General features: G+C 40.3%; 1 protein-coding gene across 1 annotated transcript in view; it reads right to left on the bottom strand.

Annotated features, from left to right (window-relative positions):
- The window catches only part of LOC149443196 (enhancer of mRNA-decapping protein 4-like), a 190,828-nt gene that overhangs the window by 17,964 nt on the left and 149,834 nt on the right, over window positions 1-23,030 (bottom strand). The window contains exon 7 of the mRNA XM_089655786.1: window positions 9,850-9,954. Coding sequence (XP_089511912.1) covers window positions 9,850-9,954 — 105 coding nt within the window. The remainder of the gene's footprint in view (window positions 1-9,849; window positions 9,955-23,030) is intronic.

Here is a 23,030-nt window from a genome sequence, read left to right as displayed (position 1 = left end):
AATACTTTCTTTGAGTGTACCAGATCACCCTTGGCATTTCTTATTTTTTCTATATAGTTCCTATTTTTCTTTTTCCTCAGGGCTCTCATCAGATATTTTCCAGATCTATCTCCCCATCTATACCTCTCACTTAATACTTTATTGTAAACTCTCCTCCTCTCCTCTTCCATCACATCTTCTAGTTCTTTTTTATTATCTTCAGCTTTGTTTCTTTTGTTATACTATTCTTATGTATTTGCTCCAATTCACTTATTTCTTTTAAGAGCCCACTCATTTTCTCTCTTCTTTCTTTTTTACCCCTATCGCTATCAGTACACCTCTTATATATGACTTATGAGATTCCCACTCTGTGGCTATCGATACCTCTCCTGTCTCATTCTCCTTTAAAAATCGTTCAATCTCCTCCCCGACTTTCTGAGCAGTATCTTTTTCTAGTAGAAGTGCCTCATTCAACTTCCATCCCAGCCCTCCTGCCATCTTCCTTCCCCACTCTATTTTCATAGTGACCGGGGCATGATCCGATAGAGACATTGTCTCTATCCCTACCTGAATCAGATGTTCAATTAGTTGATGCTCTATTAATATATAATCTAATCTTGAGTACTTCTTATGCATATTTGAGAAAAAGGTGTAGTCTCTATCTTGCATATGTGTAATTCTCCAGGCATCAACCAGTTGACATTCATGCATTTCTTTTTTCAATAATCTCAGGGCTCTACAATCCTCTCTCTGCGTATGGGAAGTAGTGCCTTTTTGTGGATCCATACAGAAATTAAAATCTGCTGCCAGAATCAAACGGCCTTTTTTAAAGTCCATCAACTTCCTCAACACCCTTTTCAGAAACCCCTCCGGCTTTATATTAGGACAATAAATATTAGCCAATGAGCACTCAATTTCCTGTAGTTTGCCTCTTAGGAACAAAAATCTCCCTTCTGTTTTTCTGTCTTCCAACTCAAACCGAATATTTTTTGCCAACCCTATTGCTACGCCTTTTGCTCTTTTAATTGGGTAGTCTGCATAATACCATGTTGGGTGGTATCTAGATTTCAACCTAACATTTGCTTTTATCTCAAAATGTGTCTCCTGTAAGAATACCACTGAAGCTACTCTATGTTGTAGTTCTTTAAATAATCTAAATCTTTTCCCGGGACAATTTAACCCATTTACATTGTAAGTTATAAACTGTACCTCTTCCATCTTTCTTGGGTCTCCCCTCTTCTCCTCCATCTATATTTTTTCTTTTTTCTTGCTTTTATATCTCCTATTCTGCAGGAAGTTATCTTCAAATCCCCATCACCCACCTCTCCCATCCCTCTCCTCCCCTCCCTCCCCCTTCTTTTTAGGCCTCCAGTTTGCCTATCAATCATTTGTGGGAATAAGATCCACCTTTGATTTAATCCTTAGGGCTAAACTCGGACCATGGACGACTTTCCCTCTATCCGGCCCCCCCACTGACCACCAATTCCTGCAGAGACATCTTAAGAATTGGAGAGAGGCCGGAAGGGAGATGCAAGAAGGAGAAGAGGAGAAAAAAAAAAGTTTTTCTCCCCTCCCTCCTCCTTTCGGGCTTTCTGGGACCCCTCGTATCCTGATATTTCTCCTCCTATCCCTATTTTCTTGTATCGAAGCCTTATAAAGCAATTTTTCCTGAACTTTCTCCATATTAATTATCTTTTTTTCTAATTTGGAAATAACTTGGGTCTGGTTTTTAACTTTCTCTTCCGTTTCTTCCACTCTTACCAGCAATGGCCCCAAATCATTCCGAATATTTACCATTTCTTGCTTTATTGTTCTCTCCAAATCTTTGAACATTTCTGCCATCTCTTTTTTATTTGGTATTTGTAGATCTTTTTCCATCTCTATATTTCCTGATGTTTGTTGACTACTAATATCCAGGCCCAATGATAGTCTAGGGCTACTTTGCAGGCTAAGGTCTACTTCTCCTTTTTCATTCATACCCTGGGGCCTTTCTGAGGTCACGTTTCCCTGGGACGTATATTTTTTGATTGTGCCGGTTTGGGTCCCTTTAAGCCCACTACCTTTAGCACTTTTATTTTTCATTTCTTCTGGGGCTCTTATTCTCCTTAATAGACTTGAGGTTAGAAGGAGACAGCTATTAATATACAAATCCCAGCCCTGTCCAATCGCTAGTCCTTTAACTTTTCTTTCACCAATCTTCTCCTTTCCACATCTTTACATTCCCTGGGAGTCCCCCCTTTCTCTCACACTCTGCATTCCCCAACAGCTCACTACAGGATATGATATACATCAAGCCTCAGCCAGACTCACTCACCCCCCCTCGCACTTCTCTTCTTGTGAGACGGCTCCAGGCTCTCTCCGTCAGTCCTTCTCAGGGGGACTCCCCAGGGTATCCTCTGCTCCCTTATCTTTGGGCTACAGCGTCTCCCTCCTCTCCACAGCAATCAGGCAGGGCTCCAGGGAACAGACCGGCAAGCAGACCAGCGCCTCTCTCTCACTGCAGGACGCTGGCCGACTTCCTCGCCTCCCAGCAATGCTCTGTGGCCGACCACGTGGTCACGCCGCACCACCTAGTCTTCCGGCAACCAGGCACGCTGTCACTGCCGGGCTCCACACAAGCTGATCTCAGTCTCCCGGATCTCACCTCCTGCGTGCCACCACCCATCCAAGGGGACCCGTAAAGCAGAGGTAGGTCTCGCCCTGCAGGGATCCCGCATTTCCAAGGAGCTTGGGGGCCTGGGGAGGTCGGATAGCGGAGCCTCGTCCGAGAGCTCCTACATTGAGCCCTCCTCAGCCGCCATGGTCAGGCTCCGCCCCCATGGATTCCAATCCTCTTTTTCTGAAAGGCTTTGGAAGCTTTCCTATAAAGTGTTTAAATTGAAAATAACGCCACTCATCCATTCTCGTAACAACTTTTTTTTCCCCAATTCCTTAAGTGATCCTATTTCTTCCCCCACCATTATATCCATTAATTGTGCATCTTCCTTCTTAATCCACTTCCCTGTGATACCTTCTTTACCCAGGGGGGAAAAAACTCTGTGGACTTTAATTTAACAATAAATTAAATTCCCATCCAGTTTGTGTAAAACATCCTAAATTCTTAAAACATTAAATGTGAACAAACTTGTACTGTCTGCTAATCCTCTGTATTGTGGCGGTAACCATACAATCCCACCTAATTTAGTATTCTAGTATAAATTATATTTTAACACCGCTTTTCCCCTCTGCATTATATGTCCAATCAAAAATTCTCACCATTATTACCGAGTTATAGCATTTTAAATCTGCGACTCCCAATCCTCCTTTCTCTTTATTTCTACATAGAATTTCCTGGCTTATTCTCATTTTTTTATTCCTCCAACTAAATCTTAACTTTTTTTAATTGATCTAAAGTATACTTCTGGTAGTTTAATTGGTATTAATTGAAATTTATACAATATTTTTGGAACAATCACCATTTTTATCAAATTTATACGACCTATCCATGACGGGGTTCCCCCTCCTAATTTCCTTAGTTCATCCCTGATCTCATTTAACAATGGGATATAATTCAATTTATACAAGCTCTTGGAGGATACAGTTAATTTTCTTCCTAGATATTTCAATTTTTTCTCTCCAAACAAAGGGAAATTCCCCATGTAACCTATTTTTCTCTATATTTGGAAGATTTAGGTTTAAAATTTCTGTTTTTGTTGGGTTCATTTTTAAATTTGGTATCTCCCCATATTTTCAGTGATTTTATTAAATTTGCCAATGTTATCCTTGGGTTTTCCACATAGAACAGCATGTCATCTGCATAAACTGCCACCTTATACTCTGTATCTGCTATCCTAATTCCTTTTAGATCTATATTATTCCTTATTGTAGCCAAAAGAGATTCCAATGATAAAACAAATAGCAATGGAGACAAAGGGCATCCCTGTCTAGTTCCGTTCTGCATCCCAAAATACTGACAATTCCCCATTAACCTTGATTGCTGCTGAGGGTTGACTATATAATTTCCTTATCCACCCTCTCATTCTAGGTCCTATCCCCAATACTTCCAATGTATCCAACATATATCCCCAATCTACTCTATCAAATGCCTTTTCAGCATCGATAGAGAGGGATTATCTATTTCCTACTTTTTTGTATGAGAAACAGATCTCAGTCCGTTATCTCTACCCTCTCTCCCTGGGACAAAGCCTACTTGGTCTATGTGTATCCATTCCGAAATTAGGTCTTTCAACCTGTTTGCCAGAACTTTTGCATATAGTTTGGCATTGGTGTTTCATAAGGAAAAGCGGTCTGTAACTTGAACAGTGAGTATCATCTTTACTGTCCTTCTGTAGGAGAACTACATGGGCTTGTAGGGATTCCCTCCTCATTTCCATCTTTCCTCCCAATGCATTCATATATATCCTCAGTTTAGGTACTAATAATTCTTTATATTTTTTATCTCACTGTGTATCCATCAGGTCCTGGACTTTTCCCAGCTATAGTGCTCTTTAATACTAAGTATTTCCTCCTGCGTTATTGCTGATTCTAGGATTTTAATTGCTCCTCACTTAATTTTGGTAATCCTGCCTTTAAGTATGTCTGTCTTTTTATTTTCCCTGCTTCATCTTTACTTATGGAGCTGTTATATAGCTTATTATAATATTCTTTCAACACTTTAGCTATCTCTTTAGTTGAATATATTAAATCCCCTTTGTGGTCTCTTATTTTCTTTATATAGTTCCTAGATTTTTTTTTTTCTCTGAGCCCTCATTAAATAAATACTTTCCTGGCCTATCTCCCCATCTGTATCTCTCACTTATTTTATTGAACATTCTTCTCTTTTCTTCCAGAAATGTATTTAATTCTTCTCTTTTATTACCCGCTGCATAATCTCTTTTGTTACTTTATGTTTATGTGTCTGGTCTCACAGAGTTCACCAAGAAATGTGTTAATTTTTCATCTTCATTCCCTCTTTTTTTGCTCCAATCGCTATCAGGATTCCTATAGTATAGGCCTTATGAGCCTCCCACACGGTTGCTACGGACCCTTCCCCAGAATCATTTTCCTCAAAAAATTGCTCTATTTCTTTTTTAATTCTTTTTTCTATTTTTCAATTAACCTCCATTTCTAGTATAGTGTCTGAACGGATCATATCTTTGATCAGATCAGCACTATACCAGCTCTCAAATTAGTATAGCGTCCCCAAAAACGCAGCGTTAGCGGGATCAGCCCTGGCACCTGCCAACACCTACGCTTAGCCCCAACGCTTACCCCCCCCTTTTTCCCCCAGCAAGTGCAGTGTCAGGTCACTGTCACTTGATACATTACACACAAAACTGCAGTGTTCACAGAATCAGGCTTTATCTCTGTTAGCACTTGCCGGTAAATTTTGATGACTCTCATATGCAGCAGAGTGCCAGTACTAGTGCCGCGCTACCTCTTGGTGAACTGGCAAGCACCAGCGGACAAGTACAACCAAATCTTTCACATACCTCTTAGATTGTAAGCTCCCAGGATCAGGCCCTCCTAACCGTATTGTATGGAACTGTACTGTTGCTGTATTGTCTCCCGTTATATTGTAAAGCGCTGAGAAAACTGTTGGCACTATATAAATCCTGTATAATCGTAATACCAGCACTGCAGTATCGCTTGGTGACGTGGCGAGTCCCGTAAATTAAGTACAAGCTGGTGTGTATTGTCCCGCAACCACCAAGAATTCGCACACAGGCCCGTAGAGCCCCTAGTATCCTTCTGGATGTGCTTGCACATCCCGATTGGCAGCTGACAAATTCTGCAGCACCTGTACTTCCCCCATTCACTGCTCAACCCGGAATTCAGGTGGAAATAGCAAATTTAACTACTTCCCTTGATTTTTTGGAGCTGTTTTTCAAGTAATATCGGTATGCATTGATTGTGGATCAAAGCATTTTATATGCACAACAATGTATTGCCACCAACCCAAATTTAAACCTTGCCCAACCAGTCGCATGGAAACTCATTACAGTTTCCGAATATAAATTTATTTTGGGCCTAACCCTCAACATGGGCATTAATAAAAAAATGAATTGCGGTTGTATTGGTCCACAGACCCGATTCATCATATGCCCGTGTTCTCTGCTGCCATAGCCAGGCATTAATATGAGAGTATGTGTTTAATGCATTGCAACGACAATACACTCTGCCATCCTCGAGGTGACTCAATTTGACTGGCTTCACAAAATTCAGCCCCTCGTAAATCACCTTAACCAAAAATTTGGAGATGTCTATACTCAGCGAAAAATCTGCGTTGATGAGTCCCACATTAATTGTTCTGGCCGCCTTGCATTCAAACAATTTCTCCCCAGCAAGCGTGCCAGATATGGGGTCAAGATGTATAAGACCTGTGAGAGGGCAAAAGGCTATACTTATAAGTTTCGGATTTACGAGGGAAAAGATAGTCACATGGAGCCCCCCGGATGCCCAGACTAAATGGGGAGCAGTGGCAAGATAGTTTGGGACTTACTGTCATCTTTTTCCATATGGGGTACCACTTATACGTGGACAATTTTTATTCAAGCGTGCCACTATTTAGACATTTGTACAATCTTGGAACTGGCGCATGTGGCACCGTGTGACCTAATGTGTGCCCACCATTAGAAGTGGGTGGACGCAGGTCGTTATACTTTAATGGTGGGCATACTACACTTTTTTTGGCAGAGATTTCTTCTCTTTTTTTCCCCCATTCAATCCACAGGCTGTAAACCAAAAAAATAGCACATATACCCAACAAGGACCAGCGACATACTGGCACATCACTGGACTTTGAATGGGTTTACCAGGATGATGCCTACATCATCCTGGTATTTTTTCAGCTGGCGATTTGCTTTCACGTAAAAGCAATCCTAGTGGCTAATAAGCTGCAGGATTGCTCTTACAAGCAGCATGAGACTATGCCCCCCCTCCCCCGCTGCCTTCCACGGCCTTCTCGGGCAGTCCTGTGCCATCGGGGGAATCTGAGAATGCAGCCAGTGTTTCTGTCAGATAACCATAGAGCTGATTGGAGACAAGAATGGTGCCAATCATCTATAGCCTAAGAAATTAGAAGCTACAAGCATTTCATCACTTAAGTTTCGTAGGTTATAAACAGCGCCATTTGTAAATTGAGAAAGCATCTGATAACACCGATATTGGTTTGATTAGATAATGTAAGGGCCGAGGAGATATCTAGAGTCTGATAGAACCCAGATTTCTAAAAAAAGAATAGATGACAATGCCCTTTGAAGATATAGGGGATATTTGCATTCCCTGTGATAGCATTTAAAGTGATAAAAAAAAATTAAAATGGACAGTGTAACGAAAAAAATACATAAATAAAAAAAACAAAAATAAAGTACCCTCGCCGCCCCCCCCCCCCCCCACGCACCTGCGTTCGTGAGCGTTGACCCTGTGCCAGTATGGAAACAGCAGTTGTACCATGCATGTGAGGTATCCCCACGAACATCAGATCAAGGGCATTAATTCTAAAACTAGACCTCCTCTGTAAATCTAAAATGGTAGCTTGTAAATGCTTTTAAAACGTTGCCTATGGATACAAAAATGTATGCAGTTTGTCGCCATTGCACAGGACATGCGCAATTTTAAAAGCATGTCATGTTTGGAATCCATTTACTCGGCGTACAATCATCTTTTATACTTTACCAAAAAATTGGCAAATATATTGTGTTTTTGTGCATTAAAAGTAAAAAAAAGTGTATTTAAAAAAAAAAAAAACAAAAAAAAAAAAACACAATTGCGTTTGAAAAAAATCACTGCGCGAGTACTATGCGACATATATATAATTGCAGCACCCACCATTTTTTTCACTAGGGTGTTTGCTTTAAAAAATATAGATAATGTTTGGGGTTTAAATTAATTTCCTAGCAAAAATAAAGATTTTTTTTGATGTGAATAGAAAGTTTCAGAAAAGGCTTGGTCTTCAAATGGTTAGAAGAGTGAATGATGTGTGGCATATCCTTCTAATGCTGGGCATAAAATGTCCCTACCCCCCAAAACTACCCCTTTTTGGAAAGAAGACACCCCAAACTTTTTTTTTCTTTTTTACACAAAATTGTCACTTACATGATTTATTGCTCACACATGCCATGGTATATGTGGAATTACTCCCCAAAATACATTCTGCTACCTCTCCCGAGTATGGGGGTACCACATGTGAGAGACGTATTGGCAGTCTAGCCAAGTACAGGACCCCAAAATCCAATAAGAACCTTCAGGCTTTTAAAGGGCTTTATTTCCTCATTACACTACCTCACTACCTATCACAGTTTTGGAGGCCCTGAAATGCCAGGATAGCACCCCCCCCAAATGACCCCTTTCTGGAAAGTAGACACCCCAAGGAATTTGATAAGAAGCATGGTGAGTATTTTGCAAATGTCGTTTGTTGCCACAAGTTTTTGGAAAATGAAGAAAAAAAACAAAAACAAATTTTTTCTTTTCTTTGGATTGCAAAACCTTTCGAGAAAAAATGAGATCTGCAAAATACTCACCATGCCTCTTTATTTTATTTATTTCAGGTACTTATATAGCGCCGTCAATTTACGCAGCGCTTTACATATATATTATACATTCACATCAGTCCCTAACCCTCAAGGGGTGTACAATCAAAGGTCCCTAACTCACATTCATACATACACATACTAGGGACAATTTAGACAGGTGCCAATTAACGTACCAGCATGTCTCTAGAGTGTGGAAGGAAACCGGAGTACCCGGAGGAAAACCACGCAGGTACAGGGAGAACATGCAAACTCCAGGCAGGTGGTGCCGTGGCTGGGTTTCAAACCAACGACCCTAGTACTGGCAGGCGGGAGTGCTAACCATTTAGCCACTGTTAAATTCCTTGGGGTGTCTACTTTCTAAAACGGGGTCATTTGGGGAGATTTGGTGCTATCCTGGCATTTCAGGGCCTGCGAAACTGTAATAGGTAGTGAGGAAGTTACACACCTTCAGGCTTTCAAAGTGGTCATTGGATTTCAGGCTCCTGTATGTGGCTAGGCTCCACAAAAAAAAAAAAAAAATTCTCAAAACTGTTTTTGTTAATAGCGCCAGCAATAAAAAGCGCACAGGTGATCTAACACCACCAAAAGAAAGCTCAATTTGTGTAAATAAAAGGATGTACATTTTGTATGGGTACAGCATCGCATGACTGCGCAATTATCAGTTGAATTAGTGCAGCGCAGAGTAGCAAAAATTAATTCCTTATTTTTTAAAAAAAATATTAGAGTAATTCCCCTTACTTACATGTAGGTCTCCAGGATAGGAAATGTTAGGAAATATGCCAAAGTCAACACATACAGCAATCAATACTTCTTAAGGGTTTTAACCCCTTCCAACTCTAAGAAAACAAATTGTATAAAAAAAAAACTGGGCTACACATACACCAAGTTCCATAAAGATCAAGTGAATAGGAACTAAAAGTTTAAGTTATAATAAGCCCATTTCATTGACTAGCCTCAAGTGACACACAGTGGTGAAGATAATCCTTTACCATGAGCTGTAACTGTATCTGCAAATCTTCAAGTATACAGATCAGATTGTATTTTTTTTTTAGCTTCCAGAAGGAAGGGATCTGATATCACATACTGCACAGAGAAGAAGTGAGTGCAACCTGACACCTGAGCTGAGGGAAGAGACTCCTCTTTCTACAGTCTCGCTGGGAAACATGCTTATCTGAAACTGTCAAGAAGTCTATCACAAGTGACTCATGCAGATATAAGAGAAAGGAGAGAGCAGCCACAATCCACATAAGGGGCTATGGAAAGACAACTGCATTTTATATGAGGATATACGGTTTACATTTTTCATTTCAGAGGTTGTTCAACCACTGCTATCAGTACAAGAATATTTTAAACCTACCCCAGAATGTCCTTTCACAACTATAAATCCCTCCTTGATATCACCGACATCTGTAGGCCACGTGGTATGGTTTGCTTGTACAATCTCCAGGTCCCATACCTCAGCCTAGAAAAAATGGACAAAAAGAGAGGGAGAGTTTACATTATTATAGTGTACCTGTAATTAACAGCAGAGTGTCATATGCAAACAGGAAACCTGATATTACCATCATAACTAAAACTCAAGCTATGCATTGCAATACCTGAGCTTTCCAATACTTGAAAGTAGTGCAACTCCAATTCCAAAAAAGTTGGAATGCGGTGTAAAATCTACATGAAAACAAAATGCATTGATTTGCAAATCTCAAACCCATATGTTAATCAACAGATAACATCAAATATTTAAATTAAAAGAACATTTAAAAAAAAAAAAAAAAAAACTGGGCTACACATACACCCAGATGCTTCCACTTTGTTATAATACCAATAACAGTTGACCGTAGGAATGTTTAGTAACAAGGAAATTTCATGGATGGACTTATTGCACAGGTGGCAACCATGCCTGAATTCTCTTTGAATTGAACTGAGCTCCTGAGAGCGACCAATTCTTTCACAAACGTTTGTATTTGAAGTCTGCATGCCTAGGTGCTTGATTTTATACACCTGTGGCCATGGAGGTGATTGGAACATGTGAATCTAATGATTTGAAGGGGTGTCCCAATACTTTTGGCAATATAGTGTATCTTTAATTGGTAAAAGGTCTGGACTGCAGGCAGTCCAGTTATGCACCCAGACTCTTACACTACAAAGCCATGCTGTTGTCATAAACGCAGTATGCAGTTGTCCTGCTTAAATATGCAAGGGTTTCCTGAAAAAGAGGTCGTCTGGATGACCGTGTTAATTTTGACATCAAATATCTACAGTTGATAGAAAAAGTATGTGAACCCCTTGGGTTTACGTGGAGTATTGCATGAATTGGGCATAAAATGTGCTCTGAACATCATCTAAGTCACAACAATAGAAGAACACAGTTTGCTGAACATAATACTACACAAACATTAGATGTTGCCATGGTTTAATTGCATATAACATGTAAACCTTCACAGTGCAGGGAAGAAAAAGTATGTGAGGCCCTAGCTTAATGACTTCTCCCAGAGCTAATTGGAGCCAGGAGTGAGCCAACCTTGACTCCAATCAGTGTGATATTGGATGTGTTGCTGACAGCTGTCCTGCCCTTAAAAAACACACACCTGTTTTGGGTTTACTGGTTTCAAGAAGCACTGTCTGATGTGAACCATGCCTCGCAGAAAAGAGCTCTCAGAAGACCTACGATCAAGAATTGTTGACTTGCATGAAGCTGGAAAGGGTTACAAAAGTATCTCCAAAAGCCTTGATGTTCATGTGTCCACAGGAAGACAGACTGTCTACAAATGGAGAAAGTTTACCACTGTTGCTACTCTCCCTAGGCGTGGTCGTCCTGTAAAAATGACTGCAAGAGCACAGCGCAGAATGCTGCATGAGGTAAAGAAGAATCCCAGAGTGTCAGCTAAAGACCTACAGAAATCTCTGGCACATGCTAACATTTTTGTTGACACATCTACAATAAGGAAAACATTAAACAAAAATGGAGTACATCGGAGGACAACACGGAGGAAGCCATTGCTGTCCAAAAAGAATATTGCAGCACGTTTGAAGTTTGCAAAAGAGCACCTGGATGTCCCACAGAACTACTGGCAAAATATACTGTGGACAGATGAAACCAAGATTGAGTTGTTTGGGAAGAACACACAACACTATGTGTGGAGAAAAAAAAGGCACAGCACACCAACAAAACCTCATCCCCACTGTAAAACATGGCGGAGGGAGCATCATGGTTTGGGGCTGCTTTGCTGCCTCAGGGCCTGGACGGATTGTTGTCATTGATGGGAAAATTAATTCCAGAGTTTATAAAGACATTTTGCAGGAAAACGTACGACCATCTGTCCGCCAACTGAAGCTCCGCAGAGGATGGGTGATGCAACAGGACAATGACCCAAAGCATACAAGTAATTCAACAAAACAATGGCTGCAACAGCACAGAATACGCCTTCTGGAGTGGCCCAGTCAGAGTCCTGACCTCAAACCGATCGAAATGTGTGGCATGACCTTAAGAGAGCGATTCATACCAGACATCTCAAGAATATTGCTACACTGAAACAGTTTTGTGAAGAGGAGTGGTCCAAAATTACTCCAGATCGTTGTGCAGGTCTGATCTGCAACTACAGGAATTGTTTGGTTGAGGGTCAACCAAAGGAGGGTCAACCAGTTATTAAGTCCAAAGGTTCACATACTTTTTCCTCCCTGCACTGTGAATGTTTACATGTTATGTGCAATTAATCCATGGCAACATCTAATGTTTGTTTAGTATTATGTTGAGCAGACTGTGTTCTTCTATTGTTGTGACTTAGATGACGTTCAGAGCACATTTTATGCCCAATTCATGCAAAACTCCACGTAATCCCAAGGGGTTCACATACTTTTTCTTGCAACTGTATTCAGTTTTAGTCATAGTCTTTTGGCTAAAAAAAAAAAAAAAAAAAATTTTGTTTCAGTCGTATTTTAGTTATCGTATTTTGACGGAAATCTCCTACATTTTAGTCAACTAAAATCTCATGGGTTTCGGTAAATTGTACTGCATTTTTTAAACATGTCTCTAGAATTTCCAAACTCATTATATACTGGAATAAAAATTTATGGTCAAATGTAAAACGCACTCATAGATCTTCTCTTCTATTTTTCCCTAGTCGCAGATATTTCTGTACTGTTTGTGCAACAGGTAGGGGTGAAGAACTAAATGGGAGTGAGGGAGTATACAGGGTGAGGGTAGATAACTGGACAGTCTGTAATGCACAGAGCGAAGCACGCCACTAAGCACTTCTACCTTGCTGGGAGGGGAAACACTCACCACATGGTTTGCAGGCTTTACAGGCCAAGCTCCGAGGAAAGCAAAAGTTCATGTGGGCAAACGTCCCTCCCTCACATTTTCGTGCTGTTTTTGTTCATTGACGAAAATTGGAATTGATTGTATTTTAGTTTTCATCACTTAAAACAAGCCGCTGACTAACATTAAGATGAAAATATTCTGCTGAATGGGAGCATATTCTGCTCTAACACATGGATATATTTCAGCATTGATGGCGCCTTTCCATAAATATAAACTGCTCATTCCACATGTACTAATGCACCCTCATGCAACCAAAGATGCAGGCTTTTAAACTGAGTTCTGATAAGCTGTAATGTCCCTCTCCTCTGTGGTCCAGAGGATATGGCGCCCCCATGGTTGCAAAAAAATGTGTAAATTTTTAAACACAGAACAGATCTCCACTTTGCAACAGACCATTTTAAATGAGCTTTGGCCCAAAGAGGGCAGTGTTTCTGGATCACGTTCAAATATGGTTGATCTTTGCATGATAGAGCTTTAACTTGCTTTTTTGGACGGCACATAACTGTTCACAGAAAGTACATTTTGGACGTATTCCTGAGCCCATGCAGTGTTGTTCATCTTAGACTTAGGTCTGTTTTGAAAGGCAGAAGAAAATTATGGGCATCCAGTATTGCATTTCTGCCTTATCCCTTGTATACAGAGATTTCTCCAGATTTTTGAAATCTTATGATATTATATACTGTAGAAAATGATATATTAAAAGTCTTTGCAATTTTACGTAAAGGAACATTATTCTCTAATAGTTCGACAATTTTAAGACGCAGCTTTCACAGATACAGGGGTTAGACAATGAAAAAAAGGAAACACTCACTTTCGTCATTCTCTGCATGCGCTGCTAGTAATACAAAATCATGTCAGAGCTTTCTGAGCTTTAAAATGGGCAAGTTACTTGGGCTCTCTGATCAGGTGCCTCTGACTTAATTTCTTAATTTATGTGACATGTCGCTCGGTACAGTATCAAAGCTTATGACAGCATATACAGTTTCTGGGAAAACAGTCAAATAAGTATAAGTGCAGTCAACACGGTCAACTGACCGAAAGAGGTCAAATGGACATTGAACAGGATTCTGACCCGGAATAAGAAGACAACTGCTGCAACAGTGACTGCAGAGTTCAATTTCAGTCTTCACGGGACTAACCCTGCATATATACGGGGTTGCCTAATACACATATATTTACTTTCACTGTCTCAAAGTATAAATAAATCCCCTAAAATAGTGATTAGCTGCTGTTTTTGTACAAGAGCTCATTGTTGTTTGACTCCATCATGACAGGTGATACAAAAAGTATGCTGCTGCTATTAAATGTCTTAGTAACAGCAGGCGCAGGTAGATTATAGCAAGCTACCTGCCCATGATAAGGGAGTCAGTCATTAAGTGTTCTTGCATGGCAAGACCACTTACTGTTATCTCACATATATATTCTTATTACAGCCAAATTTCCCACCTCAACTCCTCCAACAGTTTTTACACTACATAGACAGTAATATACCAAAACGTGCAGATTGTTCCAGATTGGTGTGCTATTACTTTGTGGAACGTTTTTGTCGAATGGTTCATGAAATATTGGCGTTTTAGTGGTGAAATTGGTCCCATAGGAATGAATGGCGGAATGTTCAAAACTAGAGTGGGAGCTGACAAAAGCTAGAGTGACCTGAAAAATCAGAACATGATTTCTAAACTGCCACCATTCCCTCATTTTCAAGCCCACCTACACAAATCTTTTATCAAAACGTTCAGCTATCCCTGCTGCCACTAAAAATGTCCACGCCTAAGCCATAGTCCTGATAGTTTTCACAATATGAAGATTTGTTTGCAACTCACGCCGCCCATTGACATTCATTGAAACTGCACTCTAGCCACCTCAAATTTGAAGGGCAATTTCTAAACTGCGACTGTGCCTTCATTTTTAATATTTCAGAGACATAATATACATCAAAATATAGGTCTGGGTCTTGTGATTCTCACAATATAAAGCTCTTCGCTGTAGGATTTATAGTTTTTAAAACTAGAACCATTTGAAGACGCCAGTGAAATGAGCAATTTGGAGCAGTTTGTTTTTAACCGCTCTTCTCTGCCCTATTTGAATTCTGACAGTTTGGCCGGCTTCTGGTTAAAGGTTTGGAAATAAGTTTTCTACAGTAGAGAGTATTTGAGGTGATAATGCTGCTGCTGTTTTTATAAATGTATGTTTTAATGTAACTGTGAAGCACTTTGGGCAACAACATTGCAATTAAATGTGCTATATAAATAAATAAAAGTTGAAATGCATTTCTCACTCTATCAAGCTTACCATGTGAACTTTTTATATTTGATTAATTGGTTAGTGTAATGTTTACTATCTTTACTCACTCCAAACACTCCACACAGTTAATCTGCCCACTCCATAAAGTTACTCTGCCCAGTCCAACCTTATCACAGTTACTCAAGCCACTCCACCCAGTTACTCCGCCCACTCCAATTGTAGACTAGTGGTGGAGCCAAGAACACTTCACACAATTTCTCCAGAAATTGTAGCTTTTCTAGTTTATATTACAATCCTGCCTGAAAATCCAAGTCCATAAACCATGCAGTTTTAAAGAGCAAAACCACTTTTGTTGAGAAAAAAAAGAACAACTTTCCCCTCTGAATGACCTATGTACATTGCAGAAATTTTCAAGTGGTACTAAAGTTTGCCGAAAAAAAAATAAAAAGCCCCTGGCAGGTGTAGTGCTAAAACAATAAATATATATACAAATAATGGGAAGAAGTATCTTAAATTCAACTAAAGTTTATCTCCATCATAACATACATCAAATGAAGATCCATAAAAAACTTAAATTACCCAGAAAAGTGAAAACTAACCTAAATTAATGGCTGTTTGAACTACAGGCAGCAAAAACACGTCATTAATAAGTAGGGTTCCCTTTTAAATCGGCTCCAGCCACTGTCCTGCTCCTCCAAAGGTGTATCAGATTGCTATACATACAAAGCTCACATATCAGAGCAATTAAACATTCTTGTGGGGTTTTGTATGTCAAACCTTTATGTTGGCTGCCTAGATATTGAAATCCCTATCACTGAATTTTATTACAATACGACTTATAGTAATTCTTATGCTATATTTTACATTTTCTTTTTTTTTCCCCAAGAAAGTGGAGATACCCTTTAAACATCTTCCACTATAATCACTCCCTTTCAGTGGTTTAGTAACACAACAACCTTTCTCTATATAGAAATGTGCCCCCTCCCAGCAGCAATAAGGAAAAACAGCAATTAACCACAAAATTATAAACATATAAACAAACAAAAAGTTAGTAAAATAAAAACAATCTAACATTAGGCCCCTTTCATACAGGACAGACTCCGCTTGCATAGAGGGGGATCTGTCCGCTGATCCCCCATTGAGCAGGCAGATGACTGGTCTGTGTCTGCTTTGTTTATGCAGAGTTGACACAGACAGAACACTCTCCTGTAGGCGCTGTAGGATGTAAACAGATTGCCTGTCTGTTTACACTATACTGGCATCTGATCCACCTAGACGGAGGGGAACAGATCACCATCCATCTGTCTTTAGCAAATCAGATCAGATTGGATGTAGATGGGTGTACACGGACACATGTCCCTTTACACCTGAGGCTCCATAGAGGAAAATGGGAGGAAAACGGAGAGACGGACTGAACCAGACCGCAAGTGTAAAAGGGGTCTAAGAAAGATTTTCAGATGAAAAAATTACACAAAAAGCTCTACAAACTCACAACACAAGAAAAAGGCCGAGAGCAAATTCATTGTTCAAACCAATTGATAGTAAAGTCAATAGATTCATCTGGTCTCTGTCTTTGAAATCTCTTTACACATATTAGAGCCCCTCCAATGCCAGTAATCTCTGTCTATTGCATAACATTTCATAACTTTCGAGTCTTATGGGTTTTCTAAAAACAATGGGATATACTACGCCTTTTATAGCCTGTGATTATTATTTGGGGGATCTACTTAATCTCCTTGTGGTTTAACCCATGTATTGTAGTCTACAAGAGCACTTCAATTCCTAGGCAACATACATCATTACACAAGACATACATTTGTTGATTTCATAGGTCCTACCAGTGTTTGTCACTACAAATTGGGTTAACTTCCTCTGAGCTCTTCCACTGGTTCTACATGCCAAACATCTTCAGTAAAAAAAAAAAAAAATCCTTTCAAATAACAGGGTTTCTTTCAAAAGGGTCTACAACATTGTAGACCAATTTAGTCCTCAAAAGAGGGGCCCTTCTGTAAATATTAAGGGTCCTTAATTACCCTCAATTTTTGTCCTTTAAAAAATGGATTAAGCAGTTATTATTCCTTCCTTATAATCCTGTCCAGTTGCTCATAAGAGAGAGTCATTCATAATAAAAGAAAACTCAAACTTTTTTTTATCAATAAATATCCGCCTACCACACTAGTTCTTTAATGGATTTTTCTCTACTACAAACTGTTTTAAGTATTAGTTTCAACCCTATTCAGGAGCATTTGTTTGTTCATCAAAGTTCTCCTGTAAATCACAATTCCTATTCCTGTTCATCACAGCTATCCTTTCGGAATACTTAAAGTCTACCTTGGGTGGTGACAGCTGTTTCGGTCTGTGGATCTTAGTACAAATCCTCCCATAATGCTTAAATATAGCCAAATCTAGGAAGCTTACACTCCTCTTGGGGGAGCATCCTTGAAAAGCCAATTTCTTTAAAATAAATTCTCAATATCTTTATTTCCTACTTTTTTCCCAGAATTATTATGCATGTGCAGTTTTACAATAGAAATCCCCCACTGAAAGTTGAAAACTTTCCTCTTTTTCCAGTGTGGATTCCCTAGTTATTTCCAGGTCTAATTTAGCTAGACACATATAATTTCTCAGTTAGTTTCTTATATTAAGATAACGCCTTAAAAGAATCAAGCTTTTCTTTAACTCTTTTACTGCCACTCTCATAATGCTTATGGCAGTGGTAGAGGGGCAGTTTCACAGTCAGCCAAACATAAGCAGACTCAACTTTATAATGAAAGCTATCCAGTGGCTGTACTTTGTAAAATATTTCTTTAGGTATCTGGTGTCACTTTCCCTGGCCAATGCAGCCAGGGAAGAAGAAAATGGAGCACAATCTGCACTCCATTAGCTTCAATCAGTAGAAAACAGGTGAGACATCATGGACCCCTGCTGTCACATTAACCTCCCTAGCGGTCTGTTTATGTCCATATTTCTGTGCTCAAAGCGGTACTTTTTTTTGCATGAAAATATGTATTTTTTTATTGTAGGCCTGTAATTTTTAGGAATAACTCACTGAAATCTGCCCAAAAAAAGTCTAGTAAACATCCTGGGTATGTTAAAATGTGAAACACAAAATCATAAATTATAATTTAATAATCATAAAAAATATAATAATAATAATAAATTTAATTAAATATAATCAAACCAAAAACACTGAAATTTGAAATAGAGAGCCAAGTTCGCATATCACTGAGCAAAGTCGCAAAATCGTTTTCAGTGTCTGATGACGAATTTCCCCACGAATCATCACTCAATTCTGCAAGTGATTCTAATTTACTATCGCTGTTCTCTAGCTGGTCTAAAATCGCTTTTGACATAAAGGGACGCTTTTTGGACGCCATGGACATTTCTCAGTTTCCAGGCAGAAAGAACAATAAAAATGCAGGCAGGGCACAGGACAGAGCACTAGGGACAAAATGTATGTGAAATGCTTTGATACAGTAATATTTTACTATGCGATTTTAGTGAATTTAGTGAGTATCACTTTTACAACTTTCAAATTTCCCGCCAGTTCAGTCCCGACATCGAAGGGAACGGCATCCAAAAGACAGACGCCAGCATCCGCAGGAGGACATCGCAGGGGACACTGCAGGAGGGACATACCGGGAATGCAAGACAAGGTAAGTGAAGAAGAGATCCCAGAGCAGTGCTGCAGGGTATTCCCGAGTGTAGCTCGGGGTTAATGCTTGTGATGCTGAAACTTTACCATGAGCTACACTCGGGAATACCACCAGGTAGGTTAAAGAGAACCTCTTTTAAAAATATATCACATAGGGATGTTTTTGTCACCTATGTAACAAAGTTTTAGTAAGAGTTCTAAAAATTAACAGTTATAAAAATACAACCAAGCAATTACAGCCAACACCCCCCCCCCCTTTCCTCCGCAATACATGTCACATCAGCATGTACACCAGAGTGAGAGCAATAATTCAAGGGTCATTATTGATGGTTAACTCTAAAATCATAACCTGTAGGATATCTTAAAGCATTGTTTATTAAAAAAATATGGTATTGAAATTTGTCAGTGATTTGCAGGCATGCACAAACTTAAAGCTTCACGTTTGATATCCATTTACTGAGCTCAACCTCATCTTTTATATTTTACCAATATTGTATTGTTGTCCCCTGAAAGTAAGGGTAATGTATTTTTACAGAAATGTTGTGCTCGATATTCTGTTGTGCAAATACTGTGCAACAAACTGGAACTATGATTATTTTATTTTCCAGAGTCTCGGCTTTCAAACAATGATTAATGTTTGGAGATTTTAACTAATCATCAGGACTAAAATAATTTTCTAACTGTGTGAAAACATAAAAATAGCTGAAGCAAAGGGTTAAAACCCTGTACTTTGTTCTGTAATTTTTCTAGTTTTTGTTTCCTCCTTCTCTACCTCCTCAACGGCTGAGACAGGAGCAGAAGCCATTGACTCAGGCTGCTGTCAATCACAGACAGTGAGCCAATGAGGAGAGGGAGCAGGGCTGAACCACGGTTCTGTGTGCGACTCTACACACAGAGCAAAAGCTCGGGAGAGAGCCTGTTTGGGTGCCCTCATAGCAAGCTGCTTGCTTCTAGGGGAACTTGGCAGGAGAGAGAGAGGCCAGGCATGCCGATAGGGCACCCAAGAAATGGAGGATCAGAGCTGCACTGTGCAAAACCACTGCACAGAGCAGCTAAGTATAATGTATTTTTTTTGTACATTACAGGACACAGGGTTGAAAATCATAAACCTCCCATAGCGCACTGAGAGTGGGATCTTTCGGCATCTGTGGACAGACTGGATTATGTCGTACATAGCACGTGTTCTATCAATATTTCAAATCTGGGATCAGTCTATATCCAGCCTGGATTGTTCATGCTAACCCAGACTATAATGCTAAATGTTCAATGGGGCAATGTGGTCCATGTATGGTGGTCCTGCCCAAACTGGTAGCTTTCTGGTCCAGTTTTTGGACTTCAAACCCTGTTTCACCTAATCATTCCCAAAAATGCTTAAATTAACCCTACGTTTACCGATTCCAAGTCTGTCTATGCCAACAGAAAATGGCTGTGTATTTATTTCTGGCTGCAATGCAAACAACTGCCTGTCTTTGCAAAGCAAAAACACTCTACAATTCAATTCCAGAAAGTAAAGGAATCAAATGTTAATTAATGAAAAGATATCTAGCATCTTCATTGATTCTTAGCCCAAAGTCTTGAAAATCCGAGAACCATTGCTTATTCATTACCATCTGTGAATCTGGATAACCTGAGCATTATCTAAACTTCTTTGCCAAATCAATGACCCAAGTTTGCAGGAGTTGGGTTTTGCCATTTTCTCTCCCCTCTGTCCTCCCATTCACACTATGATTCTATTTTCCCTCTTTTTGTCCTCTCTCTTTATGTTCTTGAGCCTCTTATGCAAATTTCTTGGCTGATGGCTTATGGGTATCCATGTTATTCCCATTTGGAGGTATGCTTTGAGACCTTATACAGCGAATTGTTTGACCCATGGTTTAACCTCTGTGTGATTTATCTCTCTATTACTTATGCCCCTGCATGGGCTAAACATTTGCTGCTACTTTATTCCATAAACAAAATAAAAGGAATTGAACAGAAATTCGCAGACCTTGGAAAGACCCCAAGTAATGAATAGGAAGGATAGACAACAAGGCAAATGGTAAAATGTATTTACAGAAGACCAGGTGGTGGCTATACAAATGGGGGCAACAGAGGCTTAATGTTGAAATGCCTAGGAAATTCCCATTAAGGAATAGAGAGCCTAATCCATCTAATGATAGTGTATTTTGAAACAGAACATCCCTTGCAAGATCCTGAGTTTAGGACCAATAGGAGGCAGAGAGTGTTCAGTCAAGTGTTAGAACCCTTTTATCAATTAACAACAACCGTTGCCTTATCTAATTTTAAAAAGTTAACTGTGGGCACATGCGCGACCAGGGATGATGGCGGTCGCATAACTGCAGAGCTCCGCTCATCCCCAGCCTTTCCAGCTCTCCGCTCTGCACCATCAGCCATCATGCACACCAGGTGAGCCGTATAAGTTCGGCACCTGGCCCAGCACCTCAGGGGGGAAAAATGGGGAAGATTGGGCGTTGGAAGCCCCCCCCTCCCCTGCCCTGAGAGATCCACGGCCTTTGCCAATCAAGCGTTTCCTCTCTAGGCCATAATCCCCGGTCTCGAGTCTGGCCGTGAGTCTGAGGAAGGTCTCCAGGCCACCAGCAGCGACGGGAGGTACTACAACTCCCTCCACAGAGCAGCCAGCATCCCCAGCCTCTTCAAATCTCCAAATGGAGGATCCCATGCCCCTGGCACTGGTAGGGGGAGCATTAGAGCACCCTTCTTTGGGACATCATTCTTCTGCACCTGCCATTCCGCATGCATCATCTTCTCTCACAGTATTTGCACTAGATGACAAATTAAGTATTTCTATGCAACATTACCGCCTCTATAGCCGCTGAAGTTGGCAAATTGGCTTTGGATCTTAGAGGGGAAATAGCCCAGATCGGAAATCGTGCAGATCAATTAGAGAATAAGTGCAATACAAATTGGTGCAATACGTCCATGTTTTAGAGGAAGACAACGCTTATCTGAAACATTCCATGTCCCAAATCCAGCTCCAACAAGAAGATTTGGAAAACGGAACGCTGTCAGAACATGCGTATTCGCGGTATGTCAGAATAAATTGCCAATTCCCAACTCCACCGCCATCTCCTATCCTTCACTGCAACCTCCCCTATGGTCGCAGAAGCAGATTGGCGCCTGGACAGGGCCCATCGATCTCTAGGCCCAAAACCTGTTGATGGCACCAGACCATGCGATGTCATCGTCTGCTTCCATTTTTTTTAAAGCATAGAAGCCTTGTTATCCTCTGTACGCAACAAGCCTTCCTTGGAATTTAAAGGGGACAGGCTCCAGCTCTTCTGTAATCTCTCTCCGATTACTCTGTCCAAACGGCGGGCACTAAAACCAATCACCACCCACCTTCAGCACCATCGTGTCCCCTATCGCTGAGGTTTTCCCTTCAAGTTGGTCGTCTCTAAAGATAACTCCCAAGTTATTCTACGTGACCTTCATGAGAAGGACTCTATTCTAAAGCAACTGGGACTCCCACCTCTATCGGAAGACGCTTCCTCACTGCCACCTACTCCATCTCGTCCTTCCGTCACCCCCAACAAGATTTGGACACCAGTTCTTGGAGGCCGGAAGCGACTTTCTCGTACCCCACAAAGCCCACGTCCTCCTCGTTCCAGCGATGTGCCAACCTGATGTCCTTTTGGGGTGTTCTCCTGTGGATACTTCGGGGTTGACTCTCTACCCCCCCCCCCTCTTTTTTTTTTTTTTTTTTTTTTTTTAACTGGCCGAGTCCTCTTTGGGTGCATTTATCTTGGTTTTTTTTTTCCCTGGCCGGGTTTGACGACTGTTATGTGTTGGTTGTCATGTTGCCCCCCGATCCAGTCTACCCATTGGCCTAGATGACTTGGGTATAGTTGTTTTTCCCAAGTTTATATCCCTACGGATATCGGTTTCCTGCTGTAATTTTTATGGTTTATATTTTATGTGTTTTATCAATGTTATTTGTCTTCTGTTTTGTTTCACAGATGGTATCCCATTTACCTTTTCTGCTGGTACACATGCTATATCCATTGACATTATATGATTAAAGCCATCATAAAATAACAAAGGCCTTAACTCCACTCAGAAACTGTGGATGGCTTTGAAGGAATTTCAATCCTCAGGAGCAGACATTTTTGTCCAGAAGACCCATTTTATATCGACTGGCTCCTTTCATTTTGCCTCAAGGTTTTTTTTTCCCCATTCTTACTCGGCCTTCAACCTCTCTGGGAAGGCTGGAGTGGCAATTCTGATTCGGACACATTCCTACCTTCTGGTCGTTTCCTCCAAGGTCAACCAACAATGTAATTTCATTATATTAGAATGTATG

This window comes from Staurois parvus, unplaced genomic scaffold, assembly GCF_062004578.1.
Source record: "Staurois parvus isolate SC_StPar_1 unplaced genomic scaffold, SC_StPar_1.0 ptg000871l, whole genome shotgun sequence".
Taxonomy (NCBI): Eukaryota; Metazoa; Chordata; class Amphibia; order Anura; family Ranidae; genus Staurois; species Staurois parvus.
Note: the sequence above shows the minus strand (reverse complement) of the source record. Positions and strands in the feature narration are given on the sequence as shown.